Source organism: Papaver somniferum, chromosome 8, assembly GCF_003573695.1.
Source record: "Papaver somniferum cultivar HN1 chromosome 8, ASM357369v1, whole genome shotgun sequence".
In the NCBI taxonomy this organism is placed as follows: Eukaryota; Viridiplantae; Streptophyta; class Magnoliopsida; order Ranunculales; family Papaveraceae; genus Papaver; species Papaver somniferum.
Window position 1 is genome coordinate 147,269,384 of NC_039365.1, and position 15,843 is coordinate 147,285,226.

General features: G+C 36.5%; 4 protein-coding genes across 4 annotated transcripts; 2 read left to right on the forward strand and 2 right to left on the reverse strand.

Moving 5' to 3' along the window:
* Positions 1–2,640: 2,640 nt before the first annotated feature.
* Positions 2,641–3,519, forward strand: LOC113306165. Its single transcript, XM_026555136.1, has one exon. It carries the CDS (start codon positions 2,641–2,643, stop codon positions 3,517–3,519), a length of 879 nt encoding a protein of 292 aa, XP_026410921.1.
* A 715-nt stretch (positions 3,520–4,234) lies between these two features.
* LOC113306166 lies at positions 4,235–5,023 on the forward strand. Its single transcript, XM_026555137.1, has one exon. It carries the CDS (start codon positions 4,235–4,237, stop codon positions 5,021–5,023), a length of 789 nt encoding a protein of 262 aa, XP_026410922.1.
* Positions 5,024–11,066: 6,043 nt separating this feature from the next.
* On the reverse strand, positions 11,067–12,921 carry LOC113306168 (putative F-box/FBD/LRR-repeat protein At4g13965). The gene is made up of 4 exons (XM_026555138.1): positions 11,893–12,921; positions 11,635–11,799; positions 11,451–11,492; positions 11,067–11,213 (listed from the first exon to the last, which is right to left on the reverse strand). Exons 1-4 carry the CDS (start codon positions 12,919–12,921, stop codon positions 11,067–11,069), a joined length of 1,383 nt encoding a protein of 460 aa, XP_026410923.1.
* A 721-nt stretch (positions 12,922–13,642) lies between these two features.
* LOC113303410 (probable enoyl-CoA hydratase 1, peroxisomal) lies at positions 13,643–15,731 on the reverse strand. Its single transcript, XM_026552442.1, has 3 exons — positions 15,186–15,731; positions 14,080–14,362; positions 13,643–13,958 (listed from the first exon to the last, which is right to left on the reverse strand). The coding sequence occupies exons 1-3, from the start codon at positions 15,599–15,601 to the stop codon at positions 13,860–13,862; spliced, it is 798 nt and encodes a 265-aa protein (XP_026408227.1). The 5' UTR covers positions 15,602–15,731; the 3' UTR covers positions 13,643–13,859.
* Positions 15,732–15,843: the final 112 nt, after the last annotated feature.

Consider the following 15,843-nt stretch of genomic DNA (forward strand, 5'->3'; position numbering starts at 1 on the left):
ACACCCTAAGTAAATCTATAATTTTGATGTTTATCATTGAGTATGACGAATACAACGACGTTGAGGATGATACATTGTAATAATGTAACTCCTCTTGGATAAACCATCATGGTTAGCCCAGTTGGCCAGGATCATGACTCTCAAGTAGGAGATCAGCGAATCGAGTCTCCGCTCAAGAGTTTGGAGATGTCATGAAATACTCCTCTTATGTAAATACTTATAACTTCATTATTGGATTGAGTCTGCTCAAGGAAGTAGGCTCAGTGAATAGCTTTATCGTTTGGCTGAGTCTGCTCAGGGGAGTAGGCTTAGTGGCTTCGATCTGCTGACTTCTTAGGATACCAGTTAAAATAAAAAGTAAAGTTTGACTACTCATGCACAAGTAGTCAAGTATAAAACTCAAAACTTCAACATAAATACCGGAAACCCAAATTTCACACGCTTAAAGAAATCGGTCGAGTCACGCTCTGCAACTCGGCGATCAACTCACCAATTTTTTTCACCATTAATGTGATTCAATCAGTTTGCATGTTAAATTTTCAAAGAAATCTAGTTACCGTTTGAATAGTTAATGCTTCCTGCTGTTGATTAAAGGGACACCTTTACCCATAAAACCTTTTTTTCAATTTAAAACTTTGATTCCCTCTCCTTCTGTCTTCTTCTTTTAACTTTCTCTTTAACTTTGCTTTATGGCTTACAGGTTCTGATTCCATTTGAGCTTTCTTGTCTTGTTTAAGACCTTGGAGTTGTTGTTGCAGACGTTTTTCCCAGTTCAGAGAGTTTTCTCGTCCCAATGGATACTTTGAAGAACCCGTCATCTCGATTAAAGTCAGATCAGAATGAAATTACAGTTCCCTCTTCTTGTTGGATAAAATTTGTCAAAACGATTATGAACGATTGTACACGTTTCAATCCAATTCAAACACGTAGAAGGATGAGAATCTTAAAACCCCTTATAAATTCCATGAATAACAAACTGATTCTCATCATCAACTTCCTTTGCATTTTAAATCTTCTACTTGTCTACTCACTCATGGCTTCAGAAGATGTTAATAACCTAGCTAACCAATTAGATGGTGCTTCAATTGATTCGGGGGAAGACATTAGGCATGTCATCAATATTGCTCAAATTGATCCAAGCCTTGTTCTCCAGAGAAATGGTACCAGCATTATTCGAAAAGTCATTACCCATGAAATAATGAGCAGAGGTTTTGTTGAAAAACAACTGACATTGATGTGGGGAAACAATATTGGAAACTATGAGCTCAGAAAGAAAAGTAAAAATATTTTTACTTTCACCTTTGGATCCAAGGAAGACTGGAGCTGGGTTCTCTCTGAAGCTCCCTGGTGTATTGATGGGTATCCATGGATCATAAAACCATGGAACCCAACTCAAAACTTCAGGGATATGGCTTTTGACAAACAACAATTCTGGGTCATCTTCAAAGACCTCCCTGAAAAGTTTATGAATGTGTTTGTGGCTAACGAAATGGGGAAGATGCTAGGAGAAGTCAAAGAACTTGATCCTGAAGATGCTAAGCCAGTTGACTCCAATGATGTAGGATCTTTGATTGAAATTGACATCTCCAAGTCACTCATTAGAGGTGTCCTGTCTCAAAATGCCGCTGATTGCACTCAGTGGATAACTTACTATTACCAGAAGCAGCCACATCAACTCTGTCCAGCATGCTTCATCATTGACCACAACAAGGATGAGTGCAAAGACAAAGCAAAAGATGTGAGAGATTTATCTCAGAAAATTGTCAGGTTCCTTGACAGAATTCCTTGTGATATGACAAGGAATGAATATTGGAACATTGAGGATGCACCAACGAGAATCTCTCCAAAGAAGAATAACAAAAACAGAAGAGTTAATATGGTGTTGTTTGTCAGACCTGAAGATGGACAATACTTCCATTCACTGTGCCATGAACCAGAGCAAGTGGATGAGAATTCAAATGATACTTCCAAGAGAGATAGAGGTCTAGGAAGCAGGAGTGGAATTTTCATAAGGTTCAAAAGAACTATAGAAGGTGAAACTTCAAGGGTTAGCTCCAACCAGATGTCTGAGAGATATGAAGAAGGGGAATCTAGTCAGCAGAAAATGCATAATGATCCCCAGATGGAATTTTAAGAAGAAGGTGACTGGGACAAATATATTAACAACAACCAAGGTGCTGCAGCAGGACAAGGAAACTCAATGGTAAATTTCCTAAACCATGTTTATTTAAAGTTTCAGATTAATATTCAATTCTTTAGTAAAAGTTGCTTCTATACACAACCAAATATGAAAATCTTAGCCTGGAACATGCAAGGGCTAGGAAACAAACTCACTAGAGACCATCTAAAAAATTGCATTTTCAATTACAACCCAGACATAATTTTTCTATCTGAAACCAAGTCAACAATCGAAAAAGCTTCTTTTATCTTGAAACAAATGAAGTATCCCAATGTTTGGTGCAATGAAGATAGAATTAGAGTGGGTGGTCTAGCTTTACTTTGGAAAGATGGCATGAACCTGGAATTTATTCATAGCTCTAAATTTATGGTGAATGTTATTATTACTAATCCTGAATCTAACAAAGAATGGTTTCTAACATGTCTATATAGTTCCACTTATAATAATCATAGACAGGTTCAATGGAGCTTCATACAAGAAATGGGAAGAAATATGAGATGCCTTGGGTTATCATGGGTGATTTCAACTCCACATTATACATCTATGAAAGACAAAGATATTCCATTAACCCTACTCAATCCCATCCCATACTTGTTAACACTATTACTTCTTTAGGCCTCATGGATATACCATTCTCAGGATGCCCTTTCACATGGTCAAACCATAGAGATCAACTGAATCAAGTCAGAACTAGACTGGACAGAGCTGTTTTCCTTCCCAACTGGATGAACCTTCATCCAAATACCACTTTAAAAAATCTCATACCCTTTGGCTCTGATCATGCTCCAATTCTTCTAATCACTAACCCACAATCTGAAAATCTGAGCAAACCTTACAGATTTTATGAACACTGGTTAACAAATAAAACTTGTAAGGAAAAGATTAAGAGAAGTTGGAGTAGTAATGCTCAAGGAACTGAAGCTTTCAAATGCACCAGCAAGGTCAGATCTGTCAAGAAAGGACTCAAAGAGTGGAAAATAAAGGAATATGGAGACACAGATAGGAAGATGAAGGAGGCTCAAGAACAAATTCAACAGTGCTTGAACCAGCAAATTATAGACAATCAAGAACATCAAAGGCTCCAACAACAGCTGAAGAATCTATATGAAATTAAAAATAGAATAGCTTACCAACAGTCCAGAGAAAGCCCCATCAAGTTTCAAGATAGAAATTCTAAAAGTTTTCATGCTCAAGCTAATTACAGAAGAAGGTGCAACCAAATTGATGCTCTCAAAAACAAGCAAGGGGAATGGAAAGAAACTAGAGAAGAAATTGCTGTCATCCTCAAAGCACACTTCCAAGAGATTGCTAATTCTAACTTAATTGAGGATGATCATTAAATATTAAATCTCATTACTCCATGTATCACTGAAGCTGAGAACAAGGAGTTAACTGCTATCCCAGATGAACAAGAAATCAAGAGCAATTTCTTCCAAATAAGAGCTTGGTCAGCACCAGGGCCAGATGGTTTTCAAGCAGGTTTTTACCAGCAAAATTGGGAAGTGGTGGGAGGAGATGTTATAAAAATGGTGCAGGAATTCTTCAAGTATGGTAAACTGCTAAAAGAGCTCAATCATACTTTTCAAACCCTCATACCAAAAAACAACTGTGTTCAAAACCCTTCTGACTTCAGAACAATAAGTCTATGCAACATATCTTATAAAATTATATCTAAGATCATGACAAACAGATTGAAACCCATGCTTCACAAAATCATCTCCCCTTGGCAAGCAACATATGTTCCAGGAAGAAATATCATAGACAACACTGTCATTGCTCATGAAGTAGTTCAATACATGAAAACCACAAAACATAGCAATGGAGTTGTTGCAATAAAGCTGGATATGTCAAAGGCTTTTGACAGAATGGAGTGGAATTTCATCATTAACATCTTCAGAAGACTAAGCTTCTCTGAGAAATGGTGTCAATTGGTCAATCAATGCATCTACAACAAGCATATCAATTCTTCTCAATGGTTCTCCAATTGAAACTATTCATCCTACAAGAGGATTAAGACAGGGTGACATCCTATCTCCATATATCTTCATCACTTGCATGGAAGGTCTAAGCATAATGATCCAAGCTTCAGTGGATATCAAAGACATTACTCTAATATATCCTGCTAAAGGAAGTCCTTCAATATCTCACTTGTTCTTTTCAGATGACTGCATTCTATTCTCCTCTGCCAAAATGAGCTCCATAAATAATCTTAAGGATATCATCAACAAGTTCTGCAAAGCCTCTGGTCAAATGGTGAATCTCAGCAAATCAAGCATACATTTTAATAAAAGGATTGAGGATGAAATAAAGCAACAAATCTGCAATACTATGAATATAAATGTTATGCCCTTGGAAGAAAAATATTTGGGAATAAATCTATTCATAGAAAGGAAGAAATCCAACTCTTTCAAAAGCATAAAGGAGAAAATGCAGAGAAGACTGATTCAGTGGAAAGCTGGTTTCACAAATCAAGCTGGAAGAAGCACACAAATCCAAGTTGTTACAAACTCTATGGCTCAATTTCAGATGAGCTGCTTCATGTTACCTAAGAAAAACATAAATGATCTTGAAGCAATGCAGAGAAGATATTGGTGGAATAGAAAACAAGGAAAAGGAGGATTCTTAAAATCTTGGGAGAGTGTGAATATACCAAAAAGATGGGGAGGGATGGGTTTTAAAAATCTGCAAGTTTTCAATGAAGCAATGGTTACAAAACTGGCTTCGAGGATGATACAAGAAAAGAACAAGAATGGGTGGAAGTTCTTAAAGCTAAACATTTTAAAAATGAAGATATTCTTCAAGAAGATGTTTCAAATAAAGGGAATGATATTTGGAGAAGTATAAGCACTGGAATGAATTGGGTGAAACAATTTCATATTTGGCAGATTGGGAATGGGAAGACAGTTTATGCTTTCAGAGATAATTGGATTGAAGGATACACAACAACACAAGTGCAACAAAATTTCTCTAACTATGAAGAATATCCATACTACATGAAAGTCACTGAATTAATTAATATTCATATTCAAAGCTGGAATTTGGATCTTCTTCAAAATTACTTTACTCAAGATCATATAGAGAAAATCAGTCACATAAAACCTTCAATGCAGCAAGAAGATGAAATGGTTTAGTCTCTAACTAGAAATGGCCAATTTACAGTTAACTCCACATATAAGGCAATTCTCTGTCAGCAAAATCAAATTCTGGTTAACAAAGAGGAGGAAGCAAAGTTTTGGCTGAGCTTATGGCATCTGCAGATTCCACATAAATGTCAACTTTTCTTATGGAAAGTGGCTCATGATATAGTTCCCGTGAATGAAAGACTTTCCAGACACAATCAAAATCATCAAGTCAACTGCCAAAGATGTAATGATGAAGAAGAAAATATCACCCACCTGCTGCTCAAATGCAATTATGCCAGAGATGTTTGGAATGCTGTTTCTCCTTAGATTGGCCAACATATTGATAGCATCAATGACATACAACAATGGCTAAGAAGCTGGAGCAACTCTAACAATAATATTTGCTTCAGAAGGGAAACAACAACTAATCTAATTACTGTTACTATGTGGTTCATCTGGAAATCCATATGTGAGCTCATTTTTAATAATAACAGATGTTCCAGCTCAAGTATAAAACACAGGACTCTAACTTACTGCACTGAGAATAAAATCCACATAAATCAGTCAGAAAGTATAGTCCAAGTTGATAGAAGCATGATAGGCAGAAATGAAGCTAGTAGAGACAATAATAGATGGTGTCCCCCTCCTAGAGGAAAATTAAAAATCAACATTGATGCTTTTATTTTACCTAATCATAATATTGCTGGTATTGCTCTAATCATAAGAGATTCTACAGGGAGGATGGTGGAAGCCTGGACGCTGGTAGAAAGAGCCAGAGATGTCGCCCAAGCTGAAGCAGTGGCAGTGCTTAAAGCTCTTCAATGGATTGTTCAGTTGAAGATTCAGCAGGTCATAGTGGAAGGAGACAACAAAGAAGTTATGGAAAGCGTCAGGGGTCCTCAGATTACTACAAAATGGGAGGATGCCAATATTATCAGAGATTGTCAACATCTAGTTAAGTGTCTAGGGAATGTTCAAGTTTGTTTTAGAAATAGGAAGTGTAACCAAGTAGCTGATCTACTTGCTAAGTTTGACAGAAATAATAATTGTACTAGGAAATGGATTTCCGAACTCCCTCAATGTGTCGAGTCTAGATTAGAAAGTGAAAGAATAGTGATGTAATGTCTTTGGTTGGCTTTTGAGCTTAATGAAAATCTTTCCTGTTTTTCTTTCAAAAAAACAAACATAAATACCGAACTTCACATGAGAATTCAAATGCCAAAGAATGAAAAAAGAAAAATCACCCGAAGAGAATTTGAAGTCATTTGGTGTATGGTATGAATTCATATAATTTTGATCCTTATCGTTCGACATATTTAAGCATGTTTGTTTTGTATAGAAATTTTTTTGACATATATCTTTCATATACCACCATTGACATTAACGACAGTAATGGTGAGTTTGAGTCCGCGCATTTTATTGGCGCTGAGAGCATAGTTTAAGGACTATAAATTAGAACACTGTTGTCACGGTGGGAAAGCCGACCGAAAAGTGAAAGTATCATTTTTCCTGAAACAAAGGTAGTACATCGTTTTATTATTTACAACGGAAAATTAGTTTATGTATAAACCAAAATATAGATGCTTAATGTGTTATGCATCCTTTGTGGTGGTTTGCTTAATGGCTATAATTTTCAAAAATTGTGCCTATAATGATAAACACCTCCAAAATTTTCGTAAAAACTCTAAATTTGATATTGTTTGTACTCATTGTGTAGGTCTCTTAAATTATTTCCAACGAGATAAATTTCAAGGCACGGATTTTTAGATTGGTTATATTCTAGTTTGCTTTCCAATTATACACTGAAAAAATATGATACATAAGGAGTTATAATAATCAGACCAAAAGGAAGGGATAGTATTGTCCAGTAAAAAAGTGATGGAAGTTCCCAATTTTTTTTATCAAATTGCACATTTGCGTTAGGTTTCATTTTACAAAAATGTAGTCAAAAAAATGTACTCCCTCCATTTGGGCCCTCCGATCGGTCGTCCCAATAAGACGTACGAAATCAAAAACATGCCCAGAAAACGCATGATTTATAAAAGGGGATACCAGTTCTACTAAGTGTTGATACCTTTTCATATAGGACAAAAAGATCCCACCGATCCTGACCGTTGGATCGATGAAATGGTATCAACACTTAGTAGGATTGGTATCCCCTTTATAAATCGTGAGAAAACGTGAGGATTTTAGCCTTTTAGGAAACTACATTTCGACTTTTACTCATGACTCGCTCCAGCAGAATTACTAAAGAAAAATAGTCACACTTATCACGCTTGCAAGTTTTATTTAAGTATAAAGACTGCATCAAGATCATGGTTGTAAGTTTGCACTTAAAGTACTCTATATATAAGGCTGATAAGCTGGTACTGTGATTGCTCTAATTTGCAGTTTGGTTGAACTACTCAGAAGTTTGTTCTTTATTGTTTCTCATTTATGGATACTGAGGAAATAAGAGATATTGAATCCAATGGCAACCAATTACTTTATTATTCGATGGTCGAAAATCCTAGGCTTCATTCAAGCTTCACTCGCCAGGTATACCCTATTCTGGCTATACATATAATTGTGGCCAATTCGGCGATAGCATTTTCTGTTGGCCTCATATGTTTGCTATGGAGGTGGAAGGTTATAGTGGAACCTTCTATCTATCGTGCAGTTGTCGCTTTTTACCTTGTACTGTACACACTTTGGCCATTCTTGTTTGTTTCACTATTCGAGATTACCACTTATTCTCGGTCAGGTCAATGAGAGTTCTTGATGGTATATGAATCAAGGAATCGTAGAATAAAACAGGAGGTTATTTAACTTGAGTTCTTAAAGTTTTTCTCCCATGGTTTACAATGAAAGCTGAGGTTTCAACTTCAATTGTGTCACTCCAGCGCACCAATATTAAATTAGCTTTCTCTTCGGTAATATTTGAAATGATGTTCTTATAAACTTGATGAACTTATGAATGGCGATGCATTTCTGAACGGTATCAAGACTTATTCTTCTTATTCTTATAACTTCCATATTTTAAAATTACTCATTACCCACTTTCCATATCATTGAGTTGGTGATCTAAAAGTACCATAAAAGCTTTGTTATTTTCCAGGTTCATTCAGTTGTTTCAAAGTGATAACATACCGCAGGACTGCGCACTAAAATCTGCCATGTTTTAACTTATTTTTTGCATATCATTATGAGTTTTTTAATAAATCAACTATGATATAAATAATCGTCCCCTTGAATAACTATCTCTTCCGAGTTTTGCTCTGCAACTCGGTTTGTTAGAGAGTTTGTAACCGATCCACCTTCAACAACCTCTTCCTTCTCCTCTATCTGATCTTCCACATTAACAATTCAACTATTCGAACCTGAATCAAAATGGTTTTTCAATTTGATGTTGATTGAATTGAGATATCTCTACAGTTGATGGATTCGGAAGACATGTTTCTTCATACCTTTTGAGTTTCTAGACTGTATTTGGTCGAGTAGATTAAAATCTGGTCGTTCCAATAGTCAGAAACTGGGTTGAGTTCCTGGAAACTTCCTCCGTTTTTCCTTCCAGTAAGTATCCACAAGTTTCTAAACATCATACCTTTGTTTTAATTCAGTTCGTCTTCTCTCTGTTTGTGGTTCTCAGATTAGGCAAGAGATATTTTACAAATCAGGATTACTTCTGACTGATTATTCACTCATAGTTCTTACTGATTTCCTTAGATCTCTTTACTATACCCTTTTTATGCCAAAATCAGTCCAATCAGTTTTCACAGTCACACCTTATATGATCAAATCCCAACCAAAATCACCTACAATACCTCACAATCTGTTTTCCTTCTTCCATCATACTAACCCTTCTATCTGTCGGTTTATACTCGATGGATCCAAGCCCGTGAAGCTAAAGGGGATTAAAGTCATGGCTACACAGGTCCTTGTAAACCATCAACCAAATAAGATCTTTAATCCACACAGAGAAGTTACTTTGGCAGAAGAGCAGGAAGAGAAAACAATTTATATGGTAATATTCCATCTGCAAAACGATGGTGGTCAGAAAACCGTGGGAATTGATCTGCATCTTCACCGAATCGGAGGAATTCAACCTCAAAGCTCAGTACAAACTGGATGTTTCAAGAAAATTTCACTCCTAATTAAGTGTTTTACAGGGAAGATGGAATTACATTCTTCATCTTTTTTTTCACTTTCTTGACGAGCAGTTTGGCCGAGTCAATTGCGACCTGGGTTATGGAATCAGAAGCGATCTCAATCGAGAACACATATGTGGTTCAACCCGGTATGAAGTGGATTCGGGTGACGGTATCTCTAGTGGGGACATATACTGCTTTGTGGAAAGAGCTTGTCTCTGCCTTTGTTATCCTTTCTAACAGAGGAAGGGATAAGGGTCCTCTCAGGCGACGTGTGGAAACATTTGGGCAGAAGAATATGAGGCAAAAATTGTGTGACCACGTGGATTATTTTTATCCCATAAGAATATTGTTTGCAGCTAAAGATAATTTAATCAAAGCACATTGTTCAGGCCCAGATAAGGCTATATCTACAACGAAAGGCAGGGAGAATGAAGAAAGAGAAAATTCATCTATGGGAGGCCCGGCAATACATGTCGTCAGTGAAGAAATGCGAGAGTTTGGAAAGACCCAGCTCTTGCAAGCTCAATGAATACCATAGGGCCGGACTGTCAAAAGTTGCAACCATTGACAGTCCAAAATCTGCGCAGTCCTACGCACAGTTCTAAGGCAGTTATTTCCTTATCGTCTGGCATGGAAATTAGAATAGTATTTCCCTTTCTGTTTATGAATAATCTAGTTAAGTGTGTTACGTGTTGTTTAGCTCTAGTTTTAGGTCTAGTATTTCCTTTCATGTATTTTCCTTCTATGTTTCTAAACAAGTTTGCTAGAAGTACTAAGGATACTTCCGGCCTTGAGAGTCATCAGCAACAGGAGCCCTCTATGCAAGCTTTACATCAATAACAAAAGGTGCTCACGGAAGGTAGGGGCGGCAAACGTTCACTACACCGCAGCAGCAACATCTACCAATACACCAACCACTCGGTTACACAACCATCATCAACACCATTGGGTCACTTCAATGTGCAAACGCTGAAGTATCCGTCAAAATTTAGGCTATTCTTGTGGATAGTCATTGAAGAAGGTTTAACAACCTTCACACTCCGGATCTTTCACCAACAAACCACCAACAAACATTGGGCTAGCCATATCTACTGTGTTGTACACCAACTGTGGACTAAGAGACCGGGGCCAAGAAACAACAACATACCTTGTGATGAAAATGTGCAGGTAACATGGATCAAGACTCGCAGGAATATCAACGCTATCAAGGGGATAAGGTCGTGGCGAACAACTTCGTCAGAGGTTAATGCTTATAATTGGGAATTTGCTCAACTACTGTTTTTCTGCCCAATTGTAAAGACTAAGAATGCAATATTCCTAAAATATGTAAACCTTGTTTGATCGTCGCTTATATAAATAACCACCTCTTTTCAAAAAAAAAAAAACTATGATAACTAGTTGATGCAAGTTCTTACAGGAAAGAAACAAATGAATGAAAGTACACATCCAAAAACAACGGGAAAAGGCTCGCTGATTGCAAGAAAGTATCACAAAGTCACCTAACTACGAAACAAGCTAAATAAGATGGCATAAAATCCTTTGTTTCCATTGTAATGGTTTTGCCATCATAACCCTAGCTTATCCTCCAACCAAAAAATAAATAGCAAGAAATGATATCACCAACACAAACTAAAATCAGAATATGATTGTCATAGATGGAGTATCTGCTGGAAGCACAGATAGCTTATCAAAAAATTCCATTCTTTCTCTGTCACTAGGGCATTGGAATCTTGGATAGGTAAGGTGCACTTCATCCAAGACTGGCACCTTAGTAAACAAGAACTGCAGAAAGTTGAATTCATTAGCACTGCCTCGGAAATTTACAATGTGAACGACTAAGAGGTAATTCAGAGTGTGTTCGAGCTTCCAATAGTATTCCAAGCTTCCTCAATTAGACTTTATCAACACAAAAGCCAGAAGAAAGAAAATGATAGTTAGCACCAGAGAACCTTTGTAGGCAGAATATAAAAAACTAAGGACAGCAGTATAAAAAAAATTAGCATGAATTTATAAAGTTGCCTCATCACAAGATAGTTCCTCCGCGATTTCGTCTAGACGTTCCTACCAAACAAACAATTAAGCGTTAGCAGAAGATGCATATATTTCATTTTAAGACCTGAAGGTGGACATAAAAGATATATAAAAACATAATGGAATAAATCAAATCAAATGAAAATTGAAAAGAGGTTTGGGTTGCACTTACCGTATCCAATACTAAGGAGAGAGTCTTAATATTTGGAGATATCTTCATCAAGTAGGTTAATCCAGGAAGGCAGTCTGGTGAAAGGCATGTTCCCAGAGTCATATCTTGTGGCTTGTGGAATAGCTGGGGCCGACTTTGTAACAGGTCAGGAGCATTCGATATAATCTTGGCACATGTTATAGGGAAGTAAGACAATATCCCATCTTGACAATGTTGTACTGTACTAACTTTTTGAATGAAAAAGGAAAAAAACTATACCTCAAGGACTCTATGAGATAGAGTTAGAAACTTCACATTACGGAGCGCATTTAAGAAATTCACCATCAATTTACCAAATTCTTCAGTCTCTGCAGAAAGCCCTGAACATTCTTCGTCTACAACATTATAGTACCAGTCCATATCTTCTAATAACTTGATTTCAATATCAGTAGTTTTAAGAGAAGAAAGGTCCTCTAGGATGTTGTCTTCGGATATCATACCTTTGCATCTTAAGAATGTTAGCTTTGGAGCACTTAACCTGATAGTATTGCTGCCGCACCAAGTTTTCCTTTGAGAAATAAGATGACCATATCTTGATTGTCTAGTCATTGGACTCCTCTTATCATTAAATTCTAGTATAAACACTTCGAGAGTTGGACAGCAGATATCAAACTCAATGTAAGTATCTACTATTGTCAACGATTCAAGGTTAGGACAGTTCAAGAAGAACTCATCAGTTAATTCTTCATCTTTAAATCCAAGTCCCTCAAGCTTCAGACATTTGATCCTAGGTAAATCTATAACATCAGGTAAAAATATTTTCCCATAATTATGCCTACCATTCACTGTCAATTCGAATTTGGTTAAAGATGAACAAGTAAATAGGCAATCAGGAATGTCAATCTTTTGATTATCGCAAATCTCAATAGATAGTTCTTGAACATTACATTCTACAGCAACAAGTATCCATGAATAAAGACGATCTTCAAAATTAGATTCAATATGTTCAATAACAATGTCAAGTCTCTGTATAGATTTCTCGCGAAGAGCTAATACCTGGTAAATGAAATGTATGATGCCATCCTCTCTTATGTGAAAGTTTCTAGAAGAATTCTGGTATATATCATTTGAATTGAAGTTCAAAGTAGGAAGAGATTTCCAAATATACCTCCATCTTTTCGACAGAATGCTGTTCCGAATTACAGATCTCATATCAATGAATGATAAGATTTTAAGAATAAGGGCATATGGTAAATCACTAAGTCTATCTCTGTTATCAGATGCCAATGGTGCTTTTCTTGGTTTCATGGTACTAAGATCACAAGTAATTTGATGATGATATGCAATTGAGGGTTTTTGTTTCTCTTACCTTACTCCATGTATATTCAAGGCGAGGAAACCTGAGATAGTAATCGGAAATGGTGGAGCAGGATGAACGGGGTCGGAGAGTAACAGAAGATTGAACACGAACTCTGCTATTAAGGGAAGAATTGGAACCCAAGCGGCCAGGACCTTGGTCAGAAACAAAATTTGAAACCCTAAAAGATATTTCTATGCTGAAACAAGCGGCAAAATTACAAAATGGCGGGATATTCAGGCTTAAGCGGTTGTGAAATTTGAGATAAGCACGAAATTAAAACGTGGACTACCGGACTTAGTGCTTCACCTTCGTTGACCTGGTTATATATGTAAGGCATAAGTCAAAAGGTAGAGTTTGCTAAACCGGCGGGATGAATAAACGTCAAGCCAGGTTTTGGTGGCAATTCGATCTAATCTATAGTTGTCACTGTAAGTCTAGCACAGTACTACACATCGTGGACAGTTAAAAAAGGTGTTGTTTAATGATACTCCCTACCTTTCAGGAAAAATGATATTATTTATTGTTTCAATTTGGCCTATTTTAGTCAAAAATGAGAAAATATCACTTTTCCTGAAACAGAGGTAGTGGTCCCTTTATTTTATGATATCATCGAAATCTTTTGTGATAAAAGCCAAGGAAAGTGTTCTCGAGAATCTCTAAGAATAGGAGTAAGATAAACAATGGCAAAGTTAAACATTGAAGAAACACACTGTTTTTTCCAAGATACTAAAACATTTATCATTTCTAAAACAGGAAATACAGAATCCTGCTGCAGTAAACATTATTGGTAAAACCTTTTCATTTCCCAAATATTTAAAGCACCTAAGAGATTTATTGTTACAGCTGAATGTAGTGCAACAGGTGTAGTTATTCTTCAAACATATTATTACAGTTTGGAAGTAGGCTTGTTCCGACCTGATATGAATTTCTGCATATTCTGGAATTGCTCCTTTGTCATTCCACTGTAATACTCGTGTCCTCTCTCCTAAGAACATGTATAACAACCATCATTAGTCTCAATATACAAGAAGTGGTGAACATTTTAAAATTAATTCTTAAACCTAAGAGGATTTCATACAACACTAGTAGAAGAAAGCCTGAATTACCTTTTCTAGAGCAAGGCCATGACCTAAGTCCAATTTGAAGCCATCGTTGAGCACAGATTTGTACTTAACTACCAATTCCTGATTGTTTCTAATGATGGCTTCAGCAACTTCTCGGGTTTTCTGCATTAATTCGTGTGGTTCGACAACATGGTTCACAAGACCCCATTTTTCAGCCATGTCTGCGGTTATAGGCATTGCTGTTAATGAATATTCTCGAGCTCTGTTTGGTCCAATCATCCGTGAAAGCTTCTGAGAAAGTCCCCACGATGGAAATATCCCAAACCTGCATTATACAAGAACTCCATTTTCAACTTTTTATAAACCATGTCTGCGAATTGGTATAACTAAAGTGATTCAGCTCAGCCAAAAAAGTAAATGCCGTTGCGTGGTTTTCTAACCAAAATTTTTATACAACTGTTCAACCTAAAACACATCCCGAAGAGTCGAGCAAAGACCTTTCTTAAGTAGTTCATGAGAATATGCTTCAACTTTCAATCACACCCCTCACTGTATAAAACATATCCTGAAGAGTCAAGTAATTGAGAGACCTACTCAAGCAAACATATAAAGGGTGGCATGACCTGTCACACATCTCTACCATCACCATCTCCACTTTGACACCATATTGTCAAGGTACGAAGTATTGCTCTAGCAAAAGCCCTGATCCAAGTGTAGGCACACATATTCTGGTAGATTCTAAACCACCTTTACAAGGACTTTGCAGTATACAAGGATTCATAACGGAAATGAACCAGCAATGAGATGGTACGAAAACAAACACAACATACAGCCATAAATGTAAATGCACATGTATTCCAGAACTCACACTATCATCTATCAAATTGTCTTATAAGCACCCTACTCTATGTTTTGGTTGGCTAATACGAATTACGATTAACCCCATCCATCCAAAATCTGCAACCAACATTTTGGTGTGCGCTAATATAACTTCTCTCAAGTAAAATCAAGTAATCAACACCCTAATATGTTACATTTCCCCTAGAAATTTCTATCAAGAATAATCTCAAATCTTAAATTACTCATTCAAAACAAGATTAAATCCACCAAATTAAATTAAACAAGCTACCAATACAAGAAGCACTTACTTTGCATGAGTATCCATGAATTTAGCATTTCTGGAAGCAATAAGTATATCACAAGCAAGTGAAATCTCAAAACCAGCAGTAACAGAGAATCCATTAATAGCACCAATAATAGGTTTCTTACAAATCTCCATCTGACAAACAGGATCAGTCTCTTTATCTTTAACATCACCTTTGAATACATCTTCAGCAGCAGTCAAATCAACACCTGAACAAAAAGCTCTACCTGAACCTGTTAATATTATTACCTTAACAGATTCATCTTCATTTAATCTCTTTACTGATTTTGCTAAATCAACTATCATTGCTCTTGTTAATGAGTTTAATGATTTTGGTCTGTTGATTGTTATGATTCCTATTCCATTTGATTCAATTGTGACTTTGATTAAATCTTCTGCTACTGTGGGGTTTTGATCCATCTTTTTGATTTGTGAATTTCTGAGAGAGAATGAAATGAAGAAGATGAAGTACAGAGAGATGGTTGTTTACTTATTATGTGAATCGTGATCGGATGAGATCATTACTTTATGTGTCTTGAAATGTGTAATCGAAGTGTCAGACGCTGACTTAGACTATTTGTTTGGTAACTCTTTTGGTTTGGGATAGGATGGTTACCCCATAGCAGCATCCACTAAATACTAGTAGCACCCCAGAACATTGT

What these genes read in the sequence shown, in the direction of transcription:
- LOC113306165 (XM_026555136.1), top strand. Translation starts at nt 2,641, where the DNA reads ATGGAGCTTCATACAAGAAATGGGAAGAAATATGAGATGCCTTGGGTT.
- LOC113306166 (XM_026555137.1), top strand. Translation starts at nt 4,235, where the DNA reads ATGGAAGGTCTAAGCATAATGATCCAAGCTTCAGTGGATATCAAAGAC.
- LOC113306168 (XM_026555138.1), bottom strand. Translation starts at nt 12,921, where the DNA reads ATGAAACCAAGAAAAGCACCATTGGCATCTGATAACAGAGATAGACTT. An exon ending in TATCTCATAGAGTCCTTGAG is followed by an intron (nt 11,800 to 11,892) that starts GTATAGTTTTTT and finishes ACATGTGCCAAG; the next exon opens with ATTATATCGAATGCTCCTGA. An exon ending in TCTCCTTAGTATTGGATACG is followed by an intron (nt 11,493 to 11,634) that starts GTAAGTGCAACC and finishes TTTGTTTGGTAG; the next exon opens with GAACGTCTAGACGAAATCGC.
- LOC113303410 (XM_026552442.1), bottom strand. Translation starts at nt 15,601, where the DNA reads ATGGATCAAAACCCCACAGTAGCAGAAGATTTAATCAAAGTCACAATT. An exon ending in TTCATGGATACTCATGCAAA is followed by an intron (nt 14,363 to 15,185) that starts GTAAGTGCTTCT and finishes TGTATAATGCAG; the next exon opens with GTTTGGGATATTTCCATCGT. An exon ending in ATGGCCTTGCTCTAGAAAAG is followed by an intron (nt 13,959 to 14,079) that starts GTAATTCAGGCT and finishes ACATGTTCTTAG; the next exon opens with GAGAGAGGACACGAGTATTA.